Genomic DNA, 19,704 nt, shown 5'->3' on the forward strand with positions numbered 1-19,704 from the left:
TTGCACTCCTTGTCTGCTATCCTTCCTATACGGGCATAGTGCGCGTAGCAGCTGCCCCCTGTTTTCCAGCATGGCTTGATCCCATGCCTGTCCGCAGCTTAGGCACGACTGTTTTAGGCCCTAACGTTGCTGCCGCTGCCAGTGCAGTCTCCATGGGGGTCCCCCCCCATCCCCCCCTTTTTGGGTGCTTGAACTGCTCCTTGAGCAATTCTGTTGGGACTTCTGCGCCGCCTTCGCTGGTGGCTTCCTGCTGCTGGCAGAGAGGGTTTTTCCCCCCCCTCACCCCCAGCCTTGGCTGGCCCTGAGCTTTCTCTGCCTTTCCCTCTTTCTTTTCCTCTATCGCTTCCCTTTCTTTTTGCACAACAGGAGCATGTTTACTGTTCACTTTTCCGAGGAGTGGAATCTTGCTATTGACATCTTTTCAAGTCTGACCAGAGGGGCTCTCATGGCAGCTCCCTCGACTCCCCAAGCCGTTCGGACTTCTCTCTCCTAGGCGGACAAACAATATTGTCGTTTAGCCCCTTTGGGACAGAGCATTAGTGGGCTGCATTGTCGGCCTCATGCCCAGATGAAGCCAAGTTCGAGAATAGATACAAGCGAGTTTGGCCTTAAAGAGTGACCACATTTGGAAGGTCACCATTTATAGGAGAGGGGTTTTCCTTCTCCAACTGAGTTCCCTCAACATCCTTGTGGGGCAGAGCCCGATCTTCCTAGGTCCACATCTAGAGTGCTCCATTTTGTGAAACCGTGATTTGACACACCATGTACCACGTTTTCCAGTGTGACGATTCGCTTGCCCGGCCTTCCATTGCACATGACGACGGGTTCCCTTGACTCAAGGTGATTGTGGAGTACCCGAAGTCCCTGTCCAAGGAGACAAATCTTAAGATCTTGGATGGGGGTGCATTTTGACAGAAAGTTGAGGCTTTAGGACTCCCAAGACAATGTGTTCTGTGTAGATAGATGGGGCACCTATCGAGAGCTTGTCCGGCGCATAACAAGTCAAGCCACCCTCACTCAAGCTAGCAATAAGAGGGCTGTGCAAACAAACCCCTTGCACGTAGGCAGCAGCATGAGACGCAGACCTCATGGGTTGAGCCTTCCGAGGGGACTTGGACTCGCATGGACCAAAGAAACTAGGTAAAGGGCTATGAAGAATCATAGACACAATGCACGATGTTGACACCAAGCGAGCATGAGAGCATCACAGGCTCACTCGGCCCAAGAAAAGTAGGCAAAGGGAGGCCCTACAGGCCAATTCCAGGCACCAAAGGGTCGGTCTTCTTCGATCTCCTAGTGGACCCTCTTTTGACACCCCCCAACCAGATGAGGAGTCTATGCCACTCTCAGGCTCAGAAGAGCTAGTTGAATACACCTCTGGTAAGAGGGAGTCATTAGAACAAGGTAATGGGGATCATTTTGTAACTGTAGGGACACGGCTAAAAATGTTGCTATCCCCATGCAATTTTGAATTTTTTCACCCCCCACCTTGTGAATCTTTGAATGTTAAAGTACATCCTTCTCTTGCCGCCCTGCAACGTATCCCATGTAGAGTAAGCTCGACATGGCCTCATTCTTTTGGTTTGGCATTATCTTCTTTACTCGGGTAAGTTGTCTTCTATTATTTTCTCACCTCACAAGCTACTTGGTCTCTATTTTGGTGTCGATTCATGTCTCCAGTGTCTCCCAAATATTGTCCTCTGGTGAAGAAAAAGGACATTGTCAAGAAGGGGAAGTCACATCCTGCACCTCGATCTGGAAGATCCTCTATCCCTAGATCGTGTAAGATGGTGTAACTATGTCAATGGAGAGGGCCTCTAGGGCAATGGAATACTCATCTACAACATCAATAAAGTTTCAAGGCCCCAACCGCTAGAAATCCCATGGGAGGGGTTGTCCTTGTCGAGGCTTCGGGAATCAGCCCCAAAGTCTAAGAGAATGGGGAAGACTCCTATTCCGGCCCCTAGAGCAAGTCACGCCTTGAGCTTGCAAGGAGCTAGGTTGGTACTGAGACGAAGTAGGCACACTCTAGACTTGGGACCTATGCAAAGGCGCTCATTGAGAAGTTGGCGAGGTGGGGAGAGGGATGGGAGAAACAGAGACTACAAACGGGGGGGGGGGGGATGTCACGGGGGCGTGAAATTCTAGGTACTTTAATGTACTACAAGACCGTGACAACTTTTGTTTTAAAAGTCCAAGCGTGGGCTTAATAATGTGTAATTAAACGCGGCATGGTGCCTAGCACATAAGCGTAATTAATCCCTAGGCCCAAAGGCATTCCAAGGAATTAAAAGAGTGGTTGTTGGGAAATGATGATGTGGCATTTTTAATGGGCCCCCTAAAGGGCCATGTACCTTCAGTGTCCCCCCTAGAGTTCCAGGTGGCTCTAGTGCCTTCTACATGCTCCTTTGCCATTCCTGGACCTTCCTGGGCCTTCTAAACTTCACATGTGTGGTTTTCTCTCTCATCTTCTCCCTTTGTTGAGATTTTGGACTGGTTTTTCAGCCTCCTCCAGCTGAATTCCGTTTTTCTTCATAACTCCTCACCCGTTTGGATTCCTCGACTTCCGTTTGGCCCAATGGCTTCCCCTCTGCCTCCCCTTCGTAGTGATATGCTTTTCCCTCCGTGCGTTTGGTAGAACGGGCAGAGCTGAGCACTTCTTTTGCTGGACGAATTTGCAAAAGTGGCTTTTTCTGGACCTTTTTGCTTCTACCGCCTCCTGGGCCTCTCCTCTTGCAAAGCTACAGCTTTCTGTTGAATTTCGAGTGGTCCGACGCGCTAGTTGACTGGTTTTTCTCAGTTTTGGAGGACTTTCCGGTGATAAAACTTCTCCAAAACCTTCTCAATGCATTCCTCTCTGAAGCACGCTTCTTTTGAGCCCAAGAACTCCCACTTCTTCGCGACAGAAGTGCTTCTTTTTGCATTTTTCAGTGGAATTCTTGCTGGTCGACTCTTGTAAATGCTCTTTCTTCGTGCCTTTGCACTCCTCTTTGGCTGAGAATGCAATTGGGCATTGGCTACTATGTCCTCTTGGCGATTGAGGACTTGGTTCGAGTTTTCAGGGCTTGGTGAGTTGTGATTTTGCTACTGCAATTTCTTTTTGCCATAAGCTATTGGTTGGCCTCGTGTGCCGCCTCTTTCTTGGCTCGCAGGTGCCCAGGCAGAGCTACATGAGTCATTCTTTGGTTGGGTACTTTGCTGATTTTATTTTGGAGCTTTGAAAAGCTTTGTGAATGCCATCTGGAAACCACTCAAAGAGAGTGCAGCTGGGGTGCAGTGTGATTGCATCTGGACAGCCAATGGAATTGCACTCGGAAAAGAGAATGCCTTTGGGTTGAGCCTACGGGTTAAGTGCACTTATGTGATGGTGTTATATGCTTAAAAGCCTTGCGAAGGCTTAGTGAATTGGGGCTGCGTGCTCAATTGCAAGGAAGGTCTCCCAGATGCAACTTGTAATCATTTCACTGTGAAATATAAAGAAATACCGAAAGGGGCGCCACGGTGTTTAGGGCCAATCGGGTGCACTTGTCTATGTCTGTTGAGCAGGGGCATTCTAGCCTCCATCCCTTTTTCAGTGGTTTTGTTTGTGAACAAATGGGTAAATGCCAAATGGTGATCATGCAATGGTTAATGGTTGTGATATATGCTTTGTGAGCTGTAAATAAGTGCTGAAGTGATTAAAGGTTTAGTTCCACTGCCCTCTGAGTGATTAGAGGCCGGTTTCATTGGTTCCATTGCCGGGATACACACACTCTTTCTCAAGAGGTGGGCCTCGGTAGTTTGGTGGAAGGATATCTTTGCTGCACTTTTTGACAGCTGAATATTACAACCATAAACATGGTGAGTACCCATGAGCAAGAGAGCTCCACAACTCCTCAAAGGAGAAGGCAGGAAAGCCTTAATGATCCAGCTAGTGTACAGCTGCAGGGAGCACAACAAATGCCTTTTGAGCAGGCCACACATGAAGCTACAACTGAGCTCAACGGTGATACTAGTTCTAGCAGTGAGTCAGATGATGCTACTATGTTGAATGCACAGCTTGCAAGTGCAGTGACTGCTTTGACTCAGCTGGCTCAAAATTTGGCTCAGATTGTGCAAACAAATGCCAAGAAGAAGAAGAAATCAAGAAAGCACAAGCAGGGAAAGAGTGAGTACACACATGCATCAGCTTCTCATGGCGGACCGCACACTCATGCATCAGTTTCCCATGAGGGACAGCCATCTAAAATGACTCAGAAAGTGACTTCCAAGAGAGAGGAATCGCCCAAAAGAGCACTTAAGAAAGAGGTACAAAAAGTACAGCCAGTGCAACAGTATGAGCAGCCAGCACAAGGCCTTGGTTTGGGTATTTCTACTCCTCAAAATAATAATGTGCAGTCCATAAATGTGGCTCAACCACCTCAGCCATATTTGAGGCAGCAACCTGAATATTTTGGTACAGATTCTATCTTTGATGCTATGTTGATTTCACCGCCAATTGGGCATAGAAAGCAAGCCATGTATGACAATGTGGGAATGCAGCCAGGCATGCAAGCCACAGCATATTCTCCCATGCCTAATGTTCAGCCAAGTATGGCTCTCCCTAGTGAAGGGAATGCTGCAAATATACAGCCATCTTTGGGACAGCCAATATCAAATGTATATAAAGAATTTAAGGATGGTGGTTCTCATGTCAAGTTTGATACATATAATGGAGTACAGGACAGGTACAAAGCCCTCACATTCCTTCAACAGTTTGATGCTGCATTTCTTGGGGGTTTGTTTACAGAAGCATCCAAGATGAGGAAGGTTGCCACATTTTTGAAAGGCAATGCACTTAAGTGGTACACCAACCTTATGCTTCATGGAGATGCACCTACTACTTGGCTGGAATTTAAGCAAGTGTTCTCTTCTACTTGGCTTAATCCAACTTTTGAAGTTGAAGTACTTTCACACTGGCATGACTTGTCATACAAACTTTGCAAGAATCTTGATGATTACACCAAGAGGTTTTGGGATGTTTTGCTGCCATTGAGCTCTTACAGGCATGTTTCTTTGAAAGAGCAAATAGAGAGGTACTGTTGTGGATTGCCTAGTGAGCTACGTGATTATTGCATCAAAACCAAGGTGGGTTCTATGACTCAATTAATTGAGAATGCAAGGACAGCATATGCATGGATGCAGGAGAAGAATTTGGGCTTTATGGACAGCAAGAAAGAAGACAACAAACGGGCTGCCAAACACCAGGATAAGGACATCAAATTTGAAAATAAAAATTATGGCAAACGACCGTTTCAAAAGGGAGGAAAAGCCCAATTCAAAGCTGGTCAAAGGCGTGGACAGCCTAATAAACAGCCCCGTACCAAGTTATCTGATGAAGAGAAAAAGTCACTCATGGAGCAAAACAAATGTTTTATATGCAAAGGAGAGGGACACCGCTCTTATGATTGCCCATTCAAGAAAAGAGACAGGTCAAATGATGATAAGAATGGTGATAAACAGGCTGATCGGAAGGGCAAAAAGCCTAAACCTTCTGCAGGACTTCTTCCAGATGTGATTGGGAGTTTGCCACATGCACATGATGAAGAGGAAATGAAAAAGACTGAGATGTGCAGAGCATGGGGAAAAATCATAAATCAGAATTGTTTGTTTTTCTTTGATTCTGGAGCAAAGGCAAATTTCATAACTCCTGATATGGCAGGAAGGCTTGGCATCGAGCCTGGGGAAATGGGGCCATCCGGCATGTGTGATATGGCCAACCCTGAACTCAACACACCTGTCACTCCTATCATTGGCAAGTTGAGGATGCATATCCAGGGATATCAGGATGCAGAGGACTTCTACATTATGCCTTTGCCAGAGTGTGATGCTTTGCTTGGGATGCCTTGGATGTACAGGGTGGGGGCTGATGTGCAGATGAGAAACAAGAAGATTTCTTTAACTCATAGAGGCAAAAATCATGTACTTGATGTAAAGTTGAAAGGGGAGTCCATCCCTATAGTTTCAGCTTCTTGTATTTCCAATGTAATAAAGCGTCATATTTCAGCGTACTTGATTTTTGTCAAAGAGGACAGCCAACCAGTTCAAGAAGGCTCTACTCTTTCTGCTTTAGATAGAGAAAGGGCTGCTTTTATTTCAGATTTTCAAGATTGTTTCTCAGATGCACTTCCTCAAGAATTACCTCCCAAGAGGCCCGAGGATCATCAAATTGATATAATTCCAGGAAGCTCACCGCCTAATATACCTCCCTATCGTGTCAGTAAGGCACAACAGGAAGAGATAATGTCACAAGTGAAGGAACTCTTGGAAAAGGAATTAATACAGCCAAGTAATTCTCCTTACTGTTCCCCTGTGTTGCTTGTGCAAAAGAAGGATGGCAGTTGGAGAATGTGTATTGATTATAGGGCTTTGAATAAAGTCACAATTAAGAACCGTTTTCCAATTCCACGCATTGATGATATATTGGATCGGTTGGAAGGTTCCTCAATGTTCAGTCGTATTGACCTTAAAAGTGGATACCATCAGATAAGGATACGGCCTGAAGATGTCTACAAGACTGCCTTCCGCACTTCATTTGGCTTATATGAGTTCCTTGTGATGCCTTTTGGTTTGACTAATGCACCTGCCACTTTCAATAGAATGATGGACAGAATTTTTAGAGCACACAGAAAGTTTGTGGGCACTTTCTTCGATGACATCATTGTGTTCTCTAAAAATGAGCAGGAGCACAGGAAACACCTCACTATTGTGTTTCAAGAGTTGAAAAGACACAAGCTATTAATAAACACCAAGAAAAGTGAGTTCTTTATGCATGAGATTCATTTTCTCGGTCATATAGTGTCAAAGGATGGAGTCAAGATGGATCCTGCAAAAGTTGAGGCCATAAGGGGTTGGCCAATTTTGAAAAATCTACATGAAGTCAGAAGCTTTCTTGGGTTGTGTTCATACTATCGGAGGTTTATAAAGTACTTTGCAGAAATTGCTTCTCCCTTGCATGCTTTACAAAAGAAAGCTGTACCGTTTCGGTGGGGACCAAAGGAAAATGCAGCTTTTGAAGAGCTGAAGCAAAAATTGTGTTCTGAACCCGTTATTATTTTGCCAGATCTTGCAAAACCCTTTGCTGTAACTTGTGATGCATGTGGAAACAGCATAGGAGGCACTTTGATGCAGGATGGCAGAGTGGTTTCATATGAGAGTAGAGTTCTCAAAGATGCTGAATTGTACTTGCAGACATACGAGAAGGAAATGTTAGCAGTGATACATGCTTTGACCACATGGAAACATTACCTTCTTGGAGCTGATTTTTATGTGCAAACTGATCATCAGTCGCTTAGATATTTTCTCACGCAGAGAAAATTATCTGAAAAGCACATGAGATGGGCTAACTTCCTCTCAATGTTTCATTTTCAAATTGTACATGTGCCGGGTAACAAAAATGTCGTGGCTGATGCACTTTCCAGGAAACCACAGCCTGAAGCAGTCTCCAAGAAACCCAGTGTTTCAGCAGTGAGCATTGCTTATAACAATGTGTTGGATGTGATGAAAGATCGGTATGTTAATGATGCTGATTTTTCAACTATTTATGAACAGCTTTCTGATGGTCAAAGGCATGATCACTATATGTTGAAAGAGGGTTTCATTTTGATGCATGGACGACTCTGTGTCACTGATCAGATGCGACAGAAAGTCATAATGGAAAGTCATGCTCCTCCATATGCAGGACATAGGGGAATTACAGCAACAATTACAGCAGTGGAGCAATACTTTTATTGGCCATCTTTGAGGAAAGATGTGGAAGAATATGTGAGAACATGCATGGTTTGTCAGAAAGTAAAGTTTGACAGGCAGAAGGCACCTGGGTTGTTACACCCTTTGCCAATTCCGGATAGACCATGGCAAAGCATAGCTATGGATTGTGTTTGATCTTCCACGTACTCCTACTGGACATGATGGATTGTGGACAATAATTGGCAGGTTTAGCAAACAAGCCCACTTTGTGCCAGTAAGAAAGAAAATTACAGCAGATCAAATGGCCAAATTGTTTTTGCAGCATGTCTTCAAGTATCATGGGATGCCTGAACCCATAATCAGTGATAGAGATCCGAGGATGACCAGCCTCTTTTGGAGAGGACTGTTTGAAAATATGGGCACTACGCTGAATTTTTCATCATCTTTTCACCCTCAGTCTGATGGACAATCGGAGCAGGAAAACTCTACCATCTTGGATATGTTTAAATGCTATGTCTCAGACCACAAAAGCAAATGGGAGCATTATTTGCCTTTGCTGGAATATGCTTACAATAATACGGTGCACACATCCACAGGTAAAGCACCTTTTGAAATAGTGGAAGGTGCCAGGAAGATACCTCCCATTTTGCATACAAAAGAGAAAATCTTCGAAGCTGATCGTTTTGTGGAAAGCCTTGAAGAGGCTTACGAGAAGATCAAATATGCCTTGCAAAGAAGTCAAGACAAGCAGAAAAGAGCAGCAGTAGATAAGCACCGCAGGGAATTGGTATTCACAGAAGGTGATTGGGTTTTGCTGCGTTTTCAGAAGGCAAGGCTGAAAAATAAGAAAGGCAAGGAAAGGTTGTACACAAAGCTGAACATGCGTTACTATGGTCCTTTCCAGGTTTCTGAAAAGATAAACGAGGTAGCTTACAGGCTGAAGTTGCCTCCGCATTGGAAGATACATAATGCCTTTCATGTGAGCTTATTAAAGCAATATCATGGAGATATTCCCGAGGATGTACCTGATGAGGTGCAGCCCGAAGTGGAAGAACAGGATGAACTTCTGGTCCCAGAGCAGATTCTGGCACACAGAGATAGAAAGCTCAAGGGTAAAGTTATCCGTCGCTACTTGGTAAAATTTCAAAATTACCCATCACTTGATGCGAAATGGATGGAGGAAGGTGAACTGGCAAATTCACCTGGGATATTGCAGCTTTACCTTGATGCTTTCCAATTAGAGCCGACTGCGGTCCGGGCTCCTACAGGTAGTTCAGCAGAGCGAGCGTCTGGAGCATTACCTGATGTTCGAGAGGGGGGTAGCACCTCCACTCCCTCAGTACAGACGGGCTCACTGTGATTTCATGAGGTCGCTTGATGACACTGTATGTTTCATCCGAGATACTGAGCTGACAGTATTTCTGCTGTGAGACTTCATGATATTGATGCATCTTGACTATTGATCGCCGAGGATCACATAGATTTTGAGCAGTATATATGGATGGATGCATGCCTCTCCTAGCCATATTTTCACTGTCTCTGTATACTATAGCTGCGACTTTCTTGTATACTCTTTTATGCTATATTTCATGCTCGCTCCTGTGTTTTGGGGCAGCAAACTGTGGTTTGCTGTTTCAAGAGAGGGGTATGTCACGGGGGCGTGAAATTCTAGGTACTTTAATGTACTACAAGACCGTGACAACTTTGGTTTTAAAAGTCCAAGCATGGGCTTAATAATGTGTAATTAAACGCGGCATGGTGCCTAGCACATAAGCGTAATTAATCCCTAGGCCCAAAGGCATTCCAAGGAATTAAAAGAGTGGTTGTTGGGAAATGATGATGTGGCATTTTTAATGGGCCCCCTAAAGGGCCATGTACCTTCAGTGGCCCCCCTAGAGTTCCAGGTGGCTCTAGTGCCTTCTACATGCTCCTTTGCCATTCCTGGACCTTCCTGGGCCTTCTAAACTTCACATGTGTGGTTTTCTCTCTCATCTTCTCCCTTTGTTGAGATTTTGGACTGGTTTTTCAGCCTCCTCCAGCTGAATTCCGTTTTTCTTCATAACTCCTCACCCGTTTGGATTCCTCGACTTCCGTTTGGCCCGATGGCTTCCCCTCTGCCTCCCCTTCGTAGTGATATGCTTTTCCCTCCGTGCGTTTGGTAGAACGGGCAGAGCTGAGCACTTCTTTTGCTGGACGAATTTGCAAAAGTGGCTTTTTCTAGACCTTTTTGCTTCTACCGCCTCCTGGGCCTCTCCTCTTGCAAAGCTACAGCAATCTGTTGAATTTCGAGTGGTCCGACGCGCTGGTTGACTGGTTTTTCTCAGTTTTGGAGGACTTTCCGGCGATAAAACTTCTCCAAAAACTTCTCAAAGCTTTGTGAATGCCATCTGGAAACCACTCAAAGAGAGTGCAGCTGGGGTGCAGTGTGATTGCATCTGGACAGCCAATGGAATTGCACTCGGAAAAGAGAATGCCTTTGGGTTGAGCCTACGGGTTAAGTGCACTTATGTGATGGTGTTATATGCTTAAAAGCCTTGCGAAGGCTTAGTGAATTGGGGCTGCGTGCTCAGTTGCAGGGAAGGTCTCCCAGATGCAACTTGTAATCATTTCACTGTGAAATATAAAGAAATACCGAAAGGGGCGCCACGGTGTTTGGGGCCAATCGGGTGCACTTGTCTATGTCTGTTGAGCAGGGGCATTCTAGCCTCCATCCCTTTTTCAGTGGTTTTGTTTGTGAACAAATGGGTAAATGCCAAATGGTGATCATGCAATGGTTAATGGTTGTGATATATGCTTTGTGAGCTGTAAATAAGTGCTGAAGTGATTAAAGGTTTAGTTCCACTGCCCTCTGAGTGATTAGAGGCCGGTTTCAGGGGGGACATCACTTCTTGAAATATATCGGTTGCTCGTCGCAGCTTGGTGATGGGAGGCCAATTGGTTCCAATGATATTCACCCTCGGTGACAGAAGGCAACCAGGTTCCCACAATAGCCACCCTCGTTGCCATTTGGCAAGATATTATCTTCAACCTGCACGTCATATGGAGCGCAAAACGTCAAGATCTCGAATGACTGCCGACAAGGGGCGTCTTTTTGCAAGGCTTGGCCTGCAAGTGTCTTCTATGTGTATGTACAAAGTGAGGCATTCGCTGGATGTATGGTTTGCCTTGATTGCTGGCCCCTATTTCAAAGGATCCCTACAAAGTGAGCTGGGTTCTCTCAAAACAGAATGGCTGGCAGCCAGCATTTCTCCTTTTGTTTTCCTCCATAATCAGCGCCACTCAAATTGCTGATTTGTATGGTTAGTTTTTTTCAAGCATTGACAGAAAGTTTTTTTCTTTGGGGGAAAAGAACTCAATGTTGTTCAGCTGAGAATGAGAAACCGAATTCATAGCACCCGTAATGCAACCTGCTGGCCACAAAGGACCCCCATCATGTCCTCATGAAGGGTGTCTAATGTCGTCCACCATCCATCTGTACTATGCAAGACTATGCTTGCCTCTTCGTACTTTGACTCTATCAAAGAGAGAAGTATCATCGGTTGCATCTCACAAAGCCATGAGAAGGCTCCTAAACCCAGCAAGAAACAGTATCCTACAATAGGCTGTTCGGTATCCCAACCAAGTCACCCTTGCTTGCATAGTAACTCCACCGTGAAACTAGCGTTGGGTCAAATACTGGTCAAGTACATCAAACTACCCACCAGCTACCAGTACTTGGTAGTACCATAATTGGGAAAACAAGCCATTTGCAACTTGATCCAAAAAAATCACAAAATATTTTGTGACAGTACATTCTTTAAGTCCACCCAAAAAAAAACATAGGTTACTTAAAAATTGGGCTTTAAGGAGTCAGATCATCCTAAACCTTGCATGCATACATTAGGACTTGGGTAGCAGATGCATTTTGTGTATGCATGGCATGGCCAATGTGGGGAAGCATACAATGTGAGAAAAGAAGTATGGTTGCCTTACCTCATAGCATAACAACTCTGTTGAGTATAAGGAATAGTTCTAAGCACTTTATCCATGGATTATTTGATAATCCACCCCGGAATGTTTTCAATCAAAAAATTAATTAAGTTCTTATACTAATATGGACGGCATGAAGTAATTAGCCTTATGAAGGACATGAACCTTGCCTGGATGTTCTCTAAAAATTTGGCTTCATTGCTTTGTAAACCTTGATTGACATTTAGAGATGGTTTTGAGATTGTTTGTCATTGCCAAATGGATGATTTAAAAAGTTTTATTAATTAATAATATCTTAAACAAAGAATCAAGAAAGCTTGGGACACATTCCCAGAAATAATCTCAATATTAATGGGACATTAGATGCCTTATTAATGATTTGGCACCAATTAAGCTTTTTGAAACCGTTATCATAACCCTCTAAGTACAGTGACAATATACCTCTAACAGTTGCAAGCCTAAAACCAAATTGCAAACTCCAATTCGTTGAGAATTAAATAGTCACAAACTCACAGCAAACATACTTCAATCATATTTGATACATATGGATTCTGTACAAGCTCTTCATCATTGGGGAACTAGGATTCATTTTGATTTGATTGTCGTTGGAATCTCGATTATGCAAATTGCAGGTTTCTCAACATCTAGAAAGCTGAAGCCAGTATGACAATGTGCATCTTCAAATTCTTAAAATTGCAATTTGCAATCTTGAAGCACCTCTGGAGTAAAATCTCCCCCCTTCTCTATCAAAGGGCCATCTCATTCTCAACCTTAGCCTTCCATTATTTTAACTTGTCAAAGGCACATGACTTCTTTGTGCCCAATTATACAGCTCAAAACATTAATGAAGGTAAAAAGATATTATAAACGTCAGATTGACCTGGTGGTCATCTTCCCATACATGCTAGAGTGGACCACCTCTAGCAAGGTTGTGACCTAGAAGGTCACCTCCTTCGAAAATACATCCTTGCATTGGTTGTCCCCCATGCAAGGATACACACCTAGGGTGCTTTCCATTAGTGCATCCATCATTCTTGCCTTTTGCACCCATGGTAGAGAATGGAACATTTCCAATCTATTTGACTAGGCACTTTCTTCTATCACCAAATGAATCCAAGTATGTAAGCTTCAAAATCATGAACCACTCCTTAATTATGGACATGTGCTTGGAAGCATCAATTCTTTGACCCCCTACCACTAATAACTAGCCAACCAGCCCTAGTAGATGGCCGTCCAAGAGCCAACGCAAGTCGACTTAGATCCAAGCCCTAGGCAAATCAACAACTACCACCACTCTTGGTAGATGGCCGTCCAGTTGCTGACCCAAGTCAGCTTAGATCCAAGCCCTTGTCAAATTTGCCACTAGGTCAGTTTACATATAAACCTTAGGCAACTTTGTTGCTGCCTATATGCCAAATTTGAAAGGTTATGTGGCCCTACCAAAACTTCCCCACTAGTGCATCCTGCGTTCATCCTTTGTTTACACCCTAGGTCCTTAAGTGGGAGGCTCAAAGGTACAGCAGTGACTAGCTTTAGGGGGCTGGCACAGTGCTACACACACAAGGGAGGCTGGAGCATTGGCCTGAAGGGGAGGCACGGGGGTTCTTACATCCCTAGCTAACCATGGGTTGCTAGAGGGTAGCCTAAAGGGTTAGAGGAGAGCCTAGAGGGCGAGGCTACTAGTCTATGGTGGAAGGCCCTAGGGCTAATACCATCTAGATTAGAGGCCTAAAGGAATTAAAAGCATTATTTATATATTTTGCCATGGGCTAGGCTGTATATGGACATGAGGACTTGAATCATGAGCATTCATTGATGTATCTCGATTGTGGATCTTGTCCATAGGAATGGTAGGCAAGCTACTCTAATGCCTCCCTTGTGAAGGAAATGTTTGTGGTAATCTACTAGGCTAGTGTCACGCCACATAACTTACCCATGACCTCTAAATGCTCGGGGGTCTAGAAGAGGTCAATGGTTGGGTGGTGAGCTTCAAATGGTGATACATGTAGTTTGGTTCCTAGTCTCTGATTTGACGAAGATGATCAGATAGCTGACTCAAGGAGCGAGTCGTTTCAATGGTCTTAGAGCAAGCCTTTGCTGCATGAATAGAAGTGGAATGGATGGAACTTTCTAGTTGTGAGTGGTTGTGTTTTTTCTTGGTTGTTCTTCATGCTTTGAGAAGAATAAGAAACATTGGAAGCATGGAAATTTGATGTGTTGCAATCTAAGAACACAAAGATAGAGAGACTAGTGCGATTGCTAAGGTAGAGGAGTGATCCCTAGTTGGATCATAAACAGGCTGAATTATTGAAATCAGCGAAGGTATGCAAGCGTATGATTTCTAGGTAGGCTTCTCATAGGACTATTGCATGAGTTTGGTTGGATGCCAAATTTTCAACATGGATGAAATAGATGAATGTTAGGAATACTATAACATGGACTTTGGTATTTGTCTGAACCGAGAATATGAAATCCTTAAGCAAATTTAAAATAAAGAAGAGATGAAAGGTCATAAGATTAAATGGGCTAAATTAGATTTGACTTTGAGATCTCATGATGAAAGAAACTCAAAGCGAAGCTAATGCATAAAAACTAAATGTATCAGGTGAAATAGTCAAAATTAATTTGTTACCATTTCAAATTAGATCAAGAAGCAATATGGTAGCATCAATGTATACCTTGGTCATTTATGGCAAGACATCTAGGTTGGGAGGTCCAATGATATTGAGTATATGACTTTTGAGAATAATAAGATGATGTCCAATTCAGTAAGAATTTGTGTTTCATAAACGTGCGTGTCTTTTGAGAATGGTAAGATGATGTCCAATCAGTAAGGATTTGTTTGATCCAGATGGAGTTAGAAATTGAAGATCTTTTATTATATTGAATGCTAGCACGAGTGCAAATCATCTTGATATCTAAAAGCCTACTGTTTGATTGAAATATAGAATGAAAACTGTATGTCCAATATTATGTCGTTAAGTGTTGATCAAGTCAAAAAACATTTTAATATATCCTCTATGACTTCCTTAGGGAAGGGGAGAAATCTTTCCAAGATAATTGTCATAGGGTTATCTTGGACAAGATAAAAAGAGGCACGAAACAATTTGGATGAGAGTCATAGTACTTACTGGGCATACATCTCAAGATAATCACTAAGGAAGGAAAGCTACATCCCAATGGTGAAGCCTATGATTATACTAACCATGTTCAGCTATTAGAAAGGACCTTTAGTCCAAATTTTTTATATTCCTGGACTGTGAGAAGACAAGGAATGATATGCTAACGTCAATTCTTGTGGGTTATGCATAGACTCTTGCATAACTGAAGAAAGGCTATCAGAAGCACTCAAGCTAGAGTAGGATGGGATCTGATAGAGATCTTTGGATGGGTCTTCAAGAACTGTGATATAAGGATGTGTATATTGATGCCTATAGATTATTTGAGATTTGGAAAAGTATCCTATCATATACTCATGATATTAACTTTGATTTTGCTCTTTGACAATGTTTGAGTTATGAATTAGAATTCACTCTTGTTTCTAGAATTCATCTACTTCTCTTCTATGTTGTATAAGAACTAAAAGTTTAACTAGAAGACCTAGCATTCATTTCGCATGGAAATCTAAGTAAGGTGGCATGAGAGAGTGTTCTGATCAACTAGAGGCTTGAGTTACTTATGATGCTATGGGACACTGCAAGAATTGGTTGAGAAGATCCGTGTTTAGAGAGAAAATTGTCAGTTCATAGAGAGGTTTTTCCCCCTCCATTTACGAGGACGTCAATACCTTGAGGGAGGGCTTTGGCTTATCTTGGGTTGTTAGAGGCTAGCCTAGAGGAAAGGATATTAGCCTAGGGTGGAAGTCCCTAGGGCTAAGGTTAAAAAATACCATTTGGATTAGAGAGCTAAAGGGGTAAAAAACATTCATAATATTTGAGCTACATATGCTACATATACCTAGATGAATCCAGGAACATTCCCAAACTCATCCTCTAAAAACACAACATAGTGCAGTTTCAATCACACGATAGTCACTCATAAGATTGAAAACCATAAACTCCATCACACAAAGCAATGACTAGCTACTATGACATCTCCACTGACGTCATCAACGCCCAACACTGGGCGTAGACCATAGTATAAAAATATGCTCTCACACATACAAATCCACACACCCACACATACTTGAGCATCCATTTATACAAAGTCTTTGTATTGAGTTTCTGTCGGCACTCCGGAGGTGAAGGGGAAACTCAGCCATGACGAAGGCTAGCACTAAAGGAGAAGGCTAATCAAAAAGTAGTCCAAATCTCTTCATTCAAGCTACAACTACTTGTGAAGTCTAAACAATTTCATTTTAGTCTCTCCCAAATGAGCATCTAAATTTAGCTGATAGGGCAACGCACCAATTAAGATAGAAAGAATTATCGCAATACCAATAGGCCACAACTGGACAAAAACTTCACGAGGTGAAATTTGCATGTCCGCTACTACGGCAAAAGCATATACCTAGATGAATCCAAGAACATTTCCAAACTCATCCTCTAAAAACACAACATAGTGCAGTTTCAATCTCACGATAGTCACTCATAAGATTGAAAACCATAAACTCCATCACGCATAGCGGGGACTAGCTACTATGATATCCCCACTGATATCATCAGCCCCCAACAATGAGTACAGACCATAGTATAAAAATATGCTCTCACACATACAAATCCACACACCCACACACACTTGAGCATCCATTTATACAAAGTCTTCGTATTGAATTTCTGTTGACACTCCGGAGGTGAAGGGCAAACTCAGCCATGACGAAGGCTAGCACCAAAGAAGAAGGCTAACCAAAAAGTAGTCCAAATCTCTTCATTCAAGCTACAACTACTTGTGAAGTCTAAAAGATTTCATTTTAGTCTCTCCCAAACGAGCATCTAAATCTAGCTGATAGGGCAACGCACCATTTAAGATAGAAAGAATTATCGCAATACCAGTAGGCCGCAACTTGGACGAAAACTTCACAAGATGAAATTTGCATGTCCGCTAATATGGTAGAAGGAACATTCCCAAACTCATCCTCTAAAAACACAACATAGTGCAGTTTCAATCTCACGATAGTCACTCATAAGATTGAAAACCATAAACTCCATCACGCATAGCAGGGACTAGCTACTATGACATCCCCACTAACGTCATCAGCGCCCAACAGTGCATGCAAACCATAGTATAAAAATATGCTCTCACACATACAAATCCACACACCCACACATACTTGAGCATCCATTTATACAAAGTCTTCGTACTGAGTTTCTGTCGGCACTCCGGAGGTGAAGGGCAACCTCAGCCATGACGAAGGCTAGCACTAAAGGAGAAGGCTAATCAAAAAGTAGTCCAAATCTCTTCATTCAAGCTACAACTGCTACATATGCTACATATTGGCATGAGGGCTTCTCGCCCATGGGAATTCATCCATCGGTATCTAGATTGTGAATCTTGGCCATAGGAGTCTGATGCCCTGCATTGCCATATGATATGTTGATTTCTTGCTAAATGCATAGTATGTGACATAATGCTTACACAGAATAAACAGCATGGCAGAGCTGTCTCACTGAGCTGGACTGACCTGAAATAAATGGCGAAGAAACTGCTGCTCCAGGTTATCCACTTGAGCCGGAGTCAGACCTTGCTGTTCCAACTTCTTGGCACCATGTACAGGTTCGAAAAGAGAATACAATTGCTGCAAAAAGCATGAGAAGTTAAGATCCCAAGCTTATGTGCCTATCCAATGTCCCTCTGAAAAGAGATTCAGATTTGCATGTAGAAACTTTTCGTAATTGTGAAAGTCTCTCAAAACCGTAAGCAACAGGAAAGTTATGGCATATAATCCACGTCTCACCATAAGCTCTTCAAATTGTACATGATACCAGGCACGAATTGTGGCATCAATACGCTTGCAAAGCATTAAAAAATCTTCTCTATCTGCGTCAAGCTCTGCCAATGAAAAAACAAGAACTGAGTCTCAACAGGAATTTGGCACGTAAACTGTCTTGCAAGCATTTATCTGCGGGACAAAGGCTGCAGAATTACATCAGATTCAAGCCTCCCAACACAGATACCATACAATCCAGAGTGCCTCGACAATGACATACTTCCATACCAGCAAACATAAAGGTAAGGCGGGTAATAAAACATGCATTCTACAACAGATCATTTGTTTTCTGCAAAATGCATAAGAGTAGAGACGGACGAAGAATGTCTGCCAATCCCATCACCAATCTCGGTTTCATGGTCATTATCACAGATTCCCGCTCAATTCGCATGATCTCCCTCTTCTTTCCTTTACGTTGTCTCAGCATCTTGCCTCGCAAATGGGTTGTACGGACCTGCTCAAATGTAGCAACAAGAGCCAGATTTGATGTATAACAGGCTGCAAACAAGCTACCCCCAATTTTTGAAATTTATAGAATCCCTTTGTTATCCAGATGAACAAAAGCATTCAGATTAGAAAATCGAGTTATATTACTGAATCTTCTTATTAAGGGATAGTGCAACGAGCGCACATTCTATATTTTGAAAAGATCGCTACTGCTCAAAGGCGAGCCATATTTGCAAAAATTTAAAACTGAAACACATTTGGCAGGTAAATATCGAATTGAAGGAATGTATGATGGCCGGTGAGCTAAAGTACTCATCGACAATGCAAGTCTCAACCAATTCACAACAATGAACATTGAGAGGAACACCTTCTACAGGCGTAACGCGGCTCAAAGAGATGGCTCTCTTTCGTGGAGGTGTCAAGCGCCAACAAGTTCTTAGTTTGCGCACTCTAGAACGCGCACGAGCCCAGAAACGTAGGACTTTCAGGCGACACTTAAACTTATGCCAATCGAGTTAAATTCTCTGAGAAACAGTCGGGATTTCCTGAGCCAACTGAAACGAAGAAGGACGAAAGCACTGTGGGGCGGGCAATGGAGCTGAGAGGCGATTGCGGACAGGATGAAGTCCAAGGAAAGCGAGGCAAAAAGCAAAGGATGCTTTTGAAATGTAGCAAGTAAATTGGGTTCTAAGGCTGGGACGAATTGTGGGCAAGAAACGAATCAATTGATCGAAAAAGCGAAGGAGGGGAGCAAGGAAACAGACCTGTGATGGAAGAACAGAGATTTGGAATTCTGCAAGCGATGCTGTGATTCTATCTGTTGATGATGACGACAATGCCTATAACCAGCTGGATTTGTGTGTTGCTTGTCCACGTCATCTTCCACGTCGATTTGTGCCATCTTACGTGTCTCCCGTCCACGTCAGCCTCCACCCTTCCCATCTGCTTCTTGACGTGTCCATTTCCTGTCCCCAACTATCGTCCACGTCAGCCTCCATGTCATTATATCCTCGTTTCGAATTTTTGAATTCTCCAAACGACCATGTCCTTTATGGGCCGCATTCCTTCACTCTAAGCCTCCCCGGGATTTTTGTAGGATTCTCCAAGAGGCGATTTCAGCCACCACCGATTTCATCCGGCTTTCGGAGCTCTCTCAAGGATAGCATGTGGTTTTCAGCTTCCGAAGCTATTTTTCCTTTTTTCCTTTTATTTTATTTATTTTGAAAAAAATATTTTTTTTCAGGCAAAAAAAGAAAAGCCATGCCCAGATCCTTCTTTTTCCTCCAAAAAGTCACATTGCAATAGACTTTTGCTAGAAAGAGATGGACCTGTGCATGATCTTTTCAGTCTCATGTGTCATCACCTCCAAACCGTACTCCATTCTCAATTCAACTCTACGTACACTTCCATCTACCCATGATGTAGCTTTATAGACCAATTATATCATAAGGCACACATGCATGTGGATAGTGTCTTTTAATGAATGCTGGAGGAGTGTAGAAATAAAATATTATGGGCCTCACTAAAAGAGCATGGAATATTGGTTGGTTTTTTGGACGCAAGCTCAACATGGGCTATAGTTAAACTTGAATATGGTTAGGATTTTGGGTCAGTTGCAATGTAGGGTAGTTAGTGACATTTAATGAATTAGATTA

At 43.1% G+C, this 19,704-nt stretch overlaps 1 protein-coding gene across 2 annotated transcripts in view; it reads right to left on the reverse strand.

Annotated features, from left to right (window-relative positions):
* LOC147901700 (aminopeptidase (DUF3754)) overlaps nt 1-18,860 on the reverse strand; it is a 58,245-nt gene extending 39,385 nt beyond the window's left edge. Inside the window, exons 1-4 of one of the 2 annotated variants that reach the window (XM_087374541.1) lie at nt 18,814-18,860; nt 17,921-18,056; nt 17,570-17,664; nt 17,297-17,410 (exon numbers count right to left, since the gene is read on the reverse strand). In XM_087374541.1, the coding sequence (XP_087230667.1) occupies nt 17,297-17,410; nt 17,570-17,664; nt 17,921-18,029 (318 nt within the window). In that variant the 5' untranslated portion in view covers nt 18,030-18,056; nt 18,814-18,860. Of the gene's footprint in view, nt 1-17,296; nt 17,411-17,569; nt 17,665-17,920; nt 18,057-18,416; nt 18,791-18,813 lie in introns of those variants that run through there. The other variant, XM_087374542.1, reaches the window with a different exon arrangement.
* Between the last annotated feature and the right edge of the window lie 844 nt (nt 18,861-19,704).

This window comes from Dipteris shenzhenensis, chromosome 5, assembly GCF_047967505.1.
Source record: "Dipteris shenzhenensis isolate YYH24624 ecotype China chromosome 5, Dip_SZ_1.0, whole genome shotgun sequence".
In the NCBI taxonomy this organism is placed as follows: Eukaryota; Viridiplantae; Streptophyta; class Polypodiopsida; order Gleicheniales; family Dipteridaceae; genus Dipteris; species Dipteris shenzhenensis.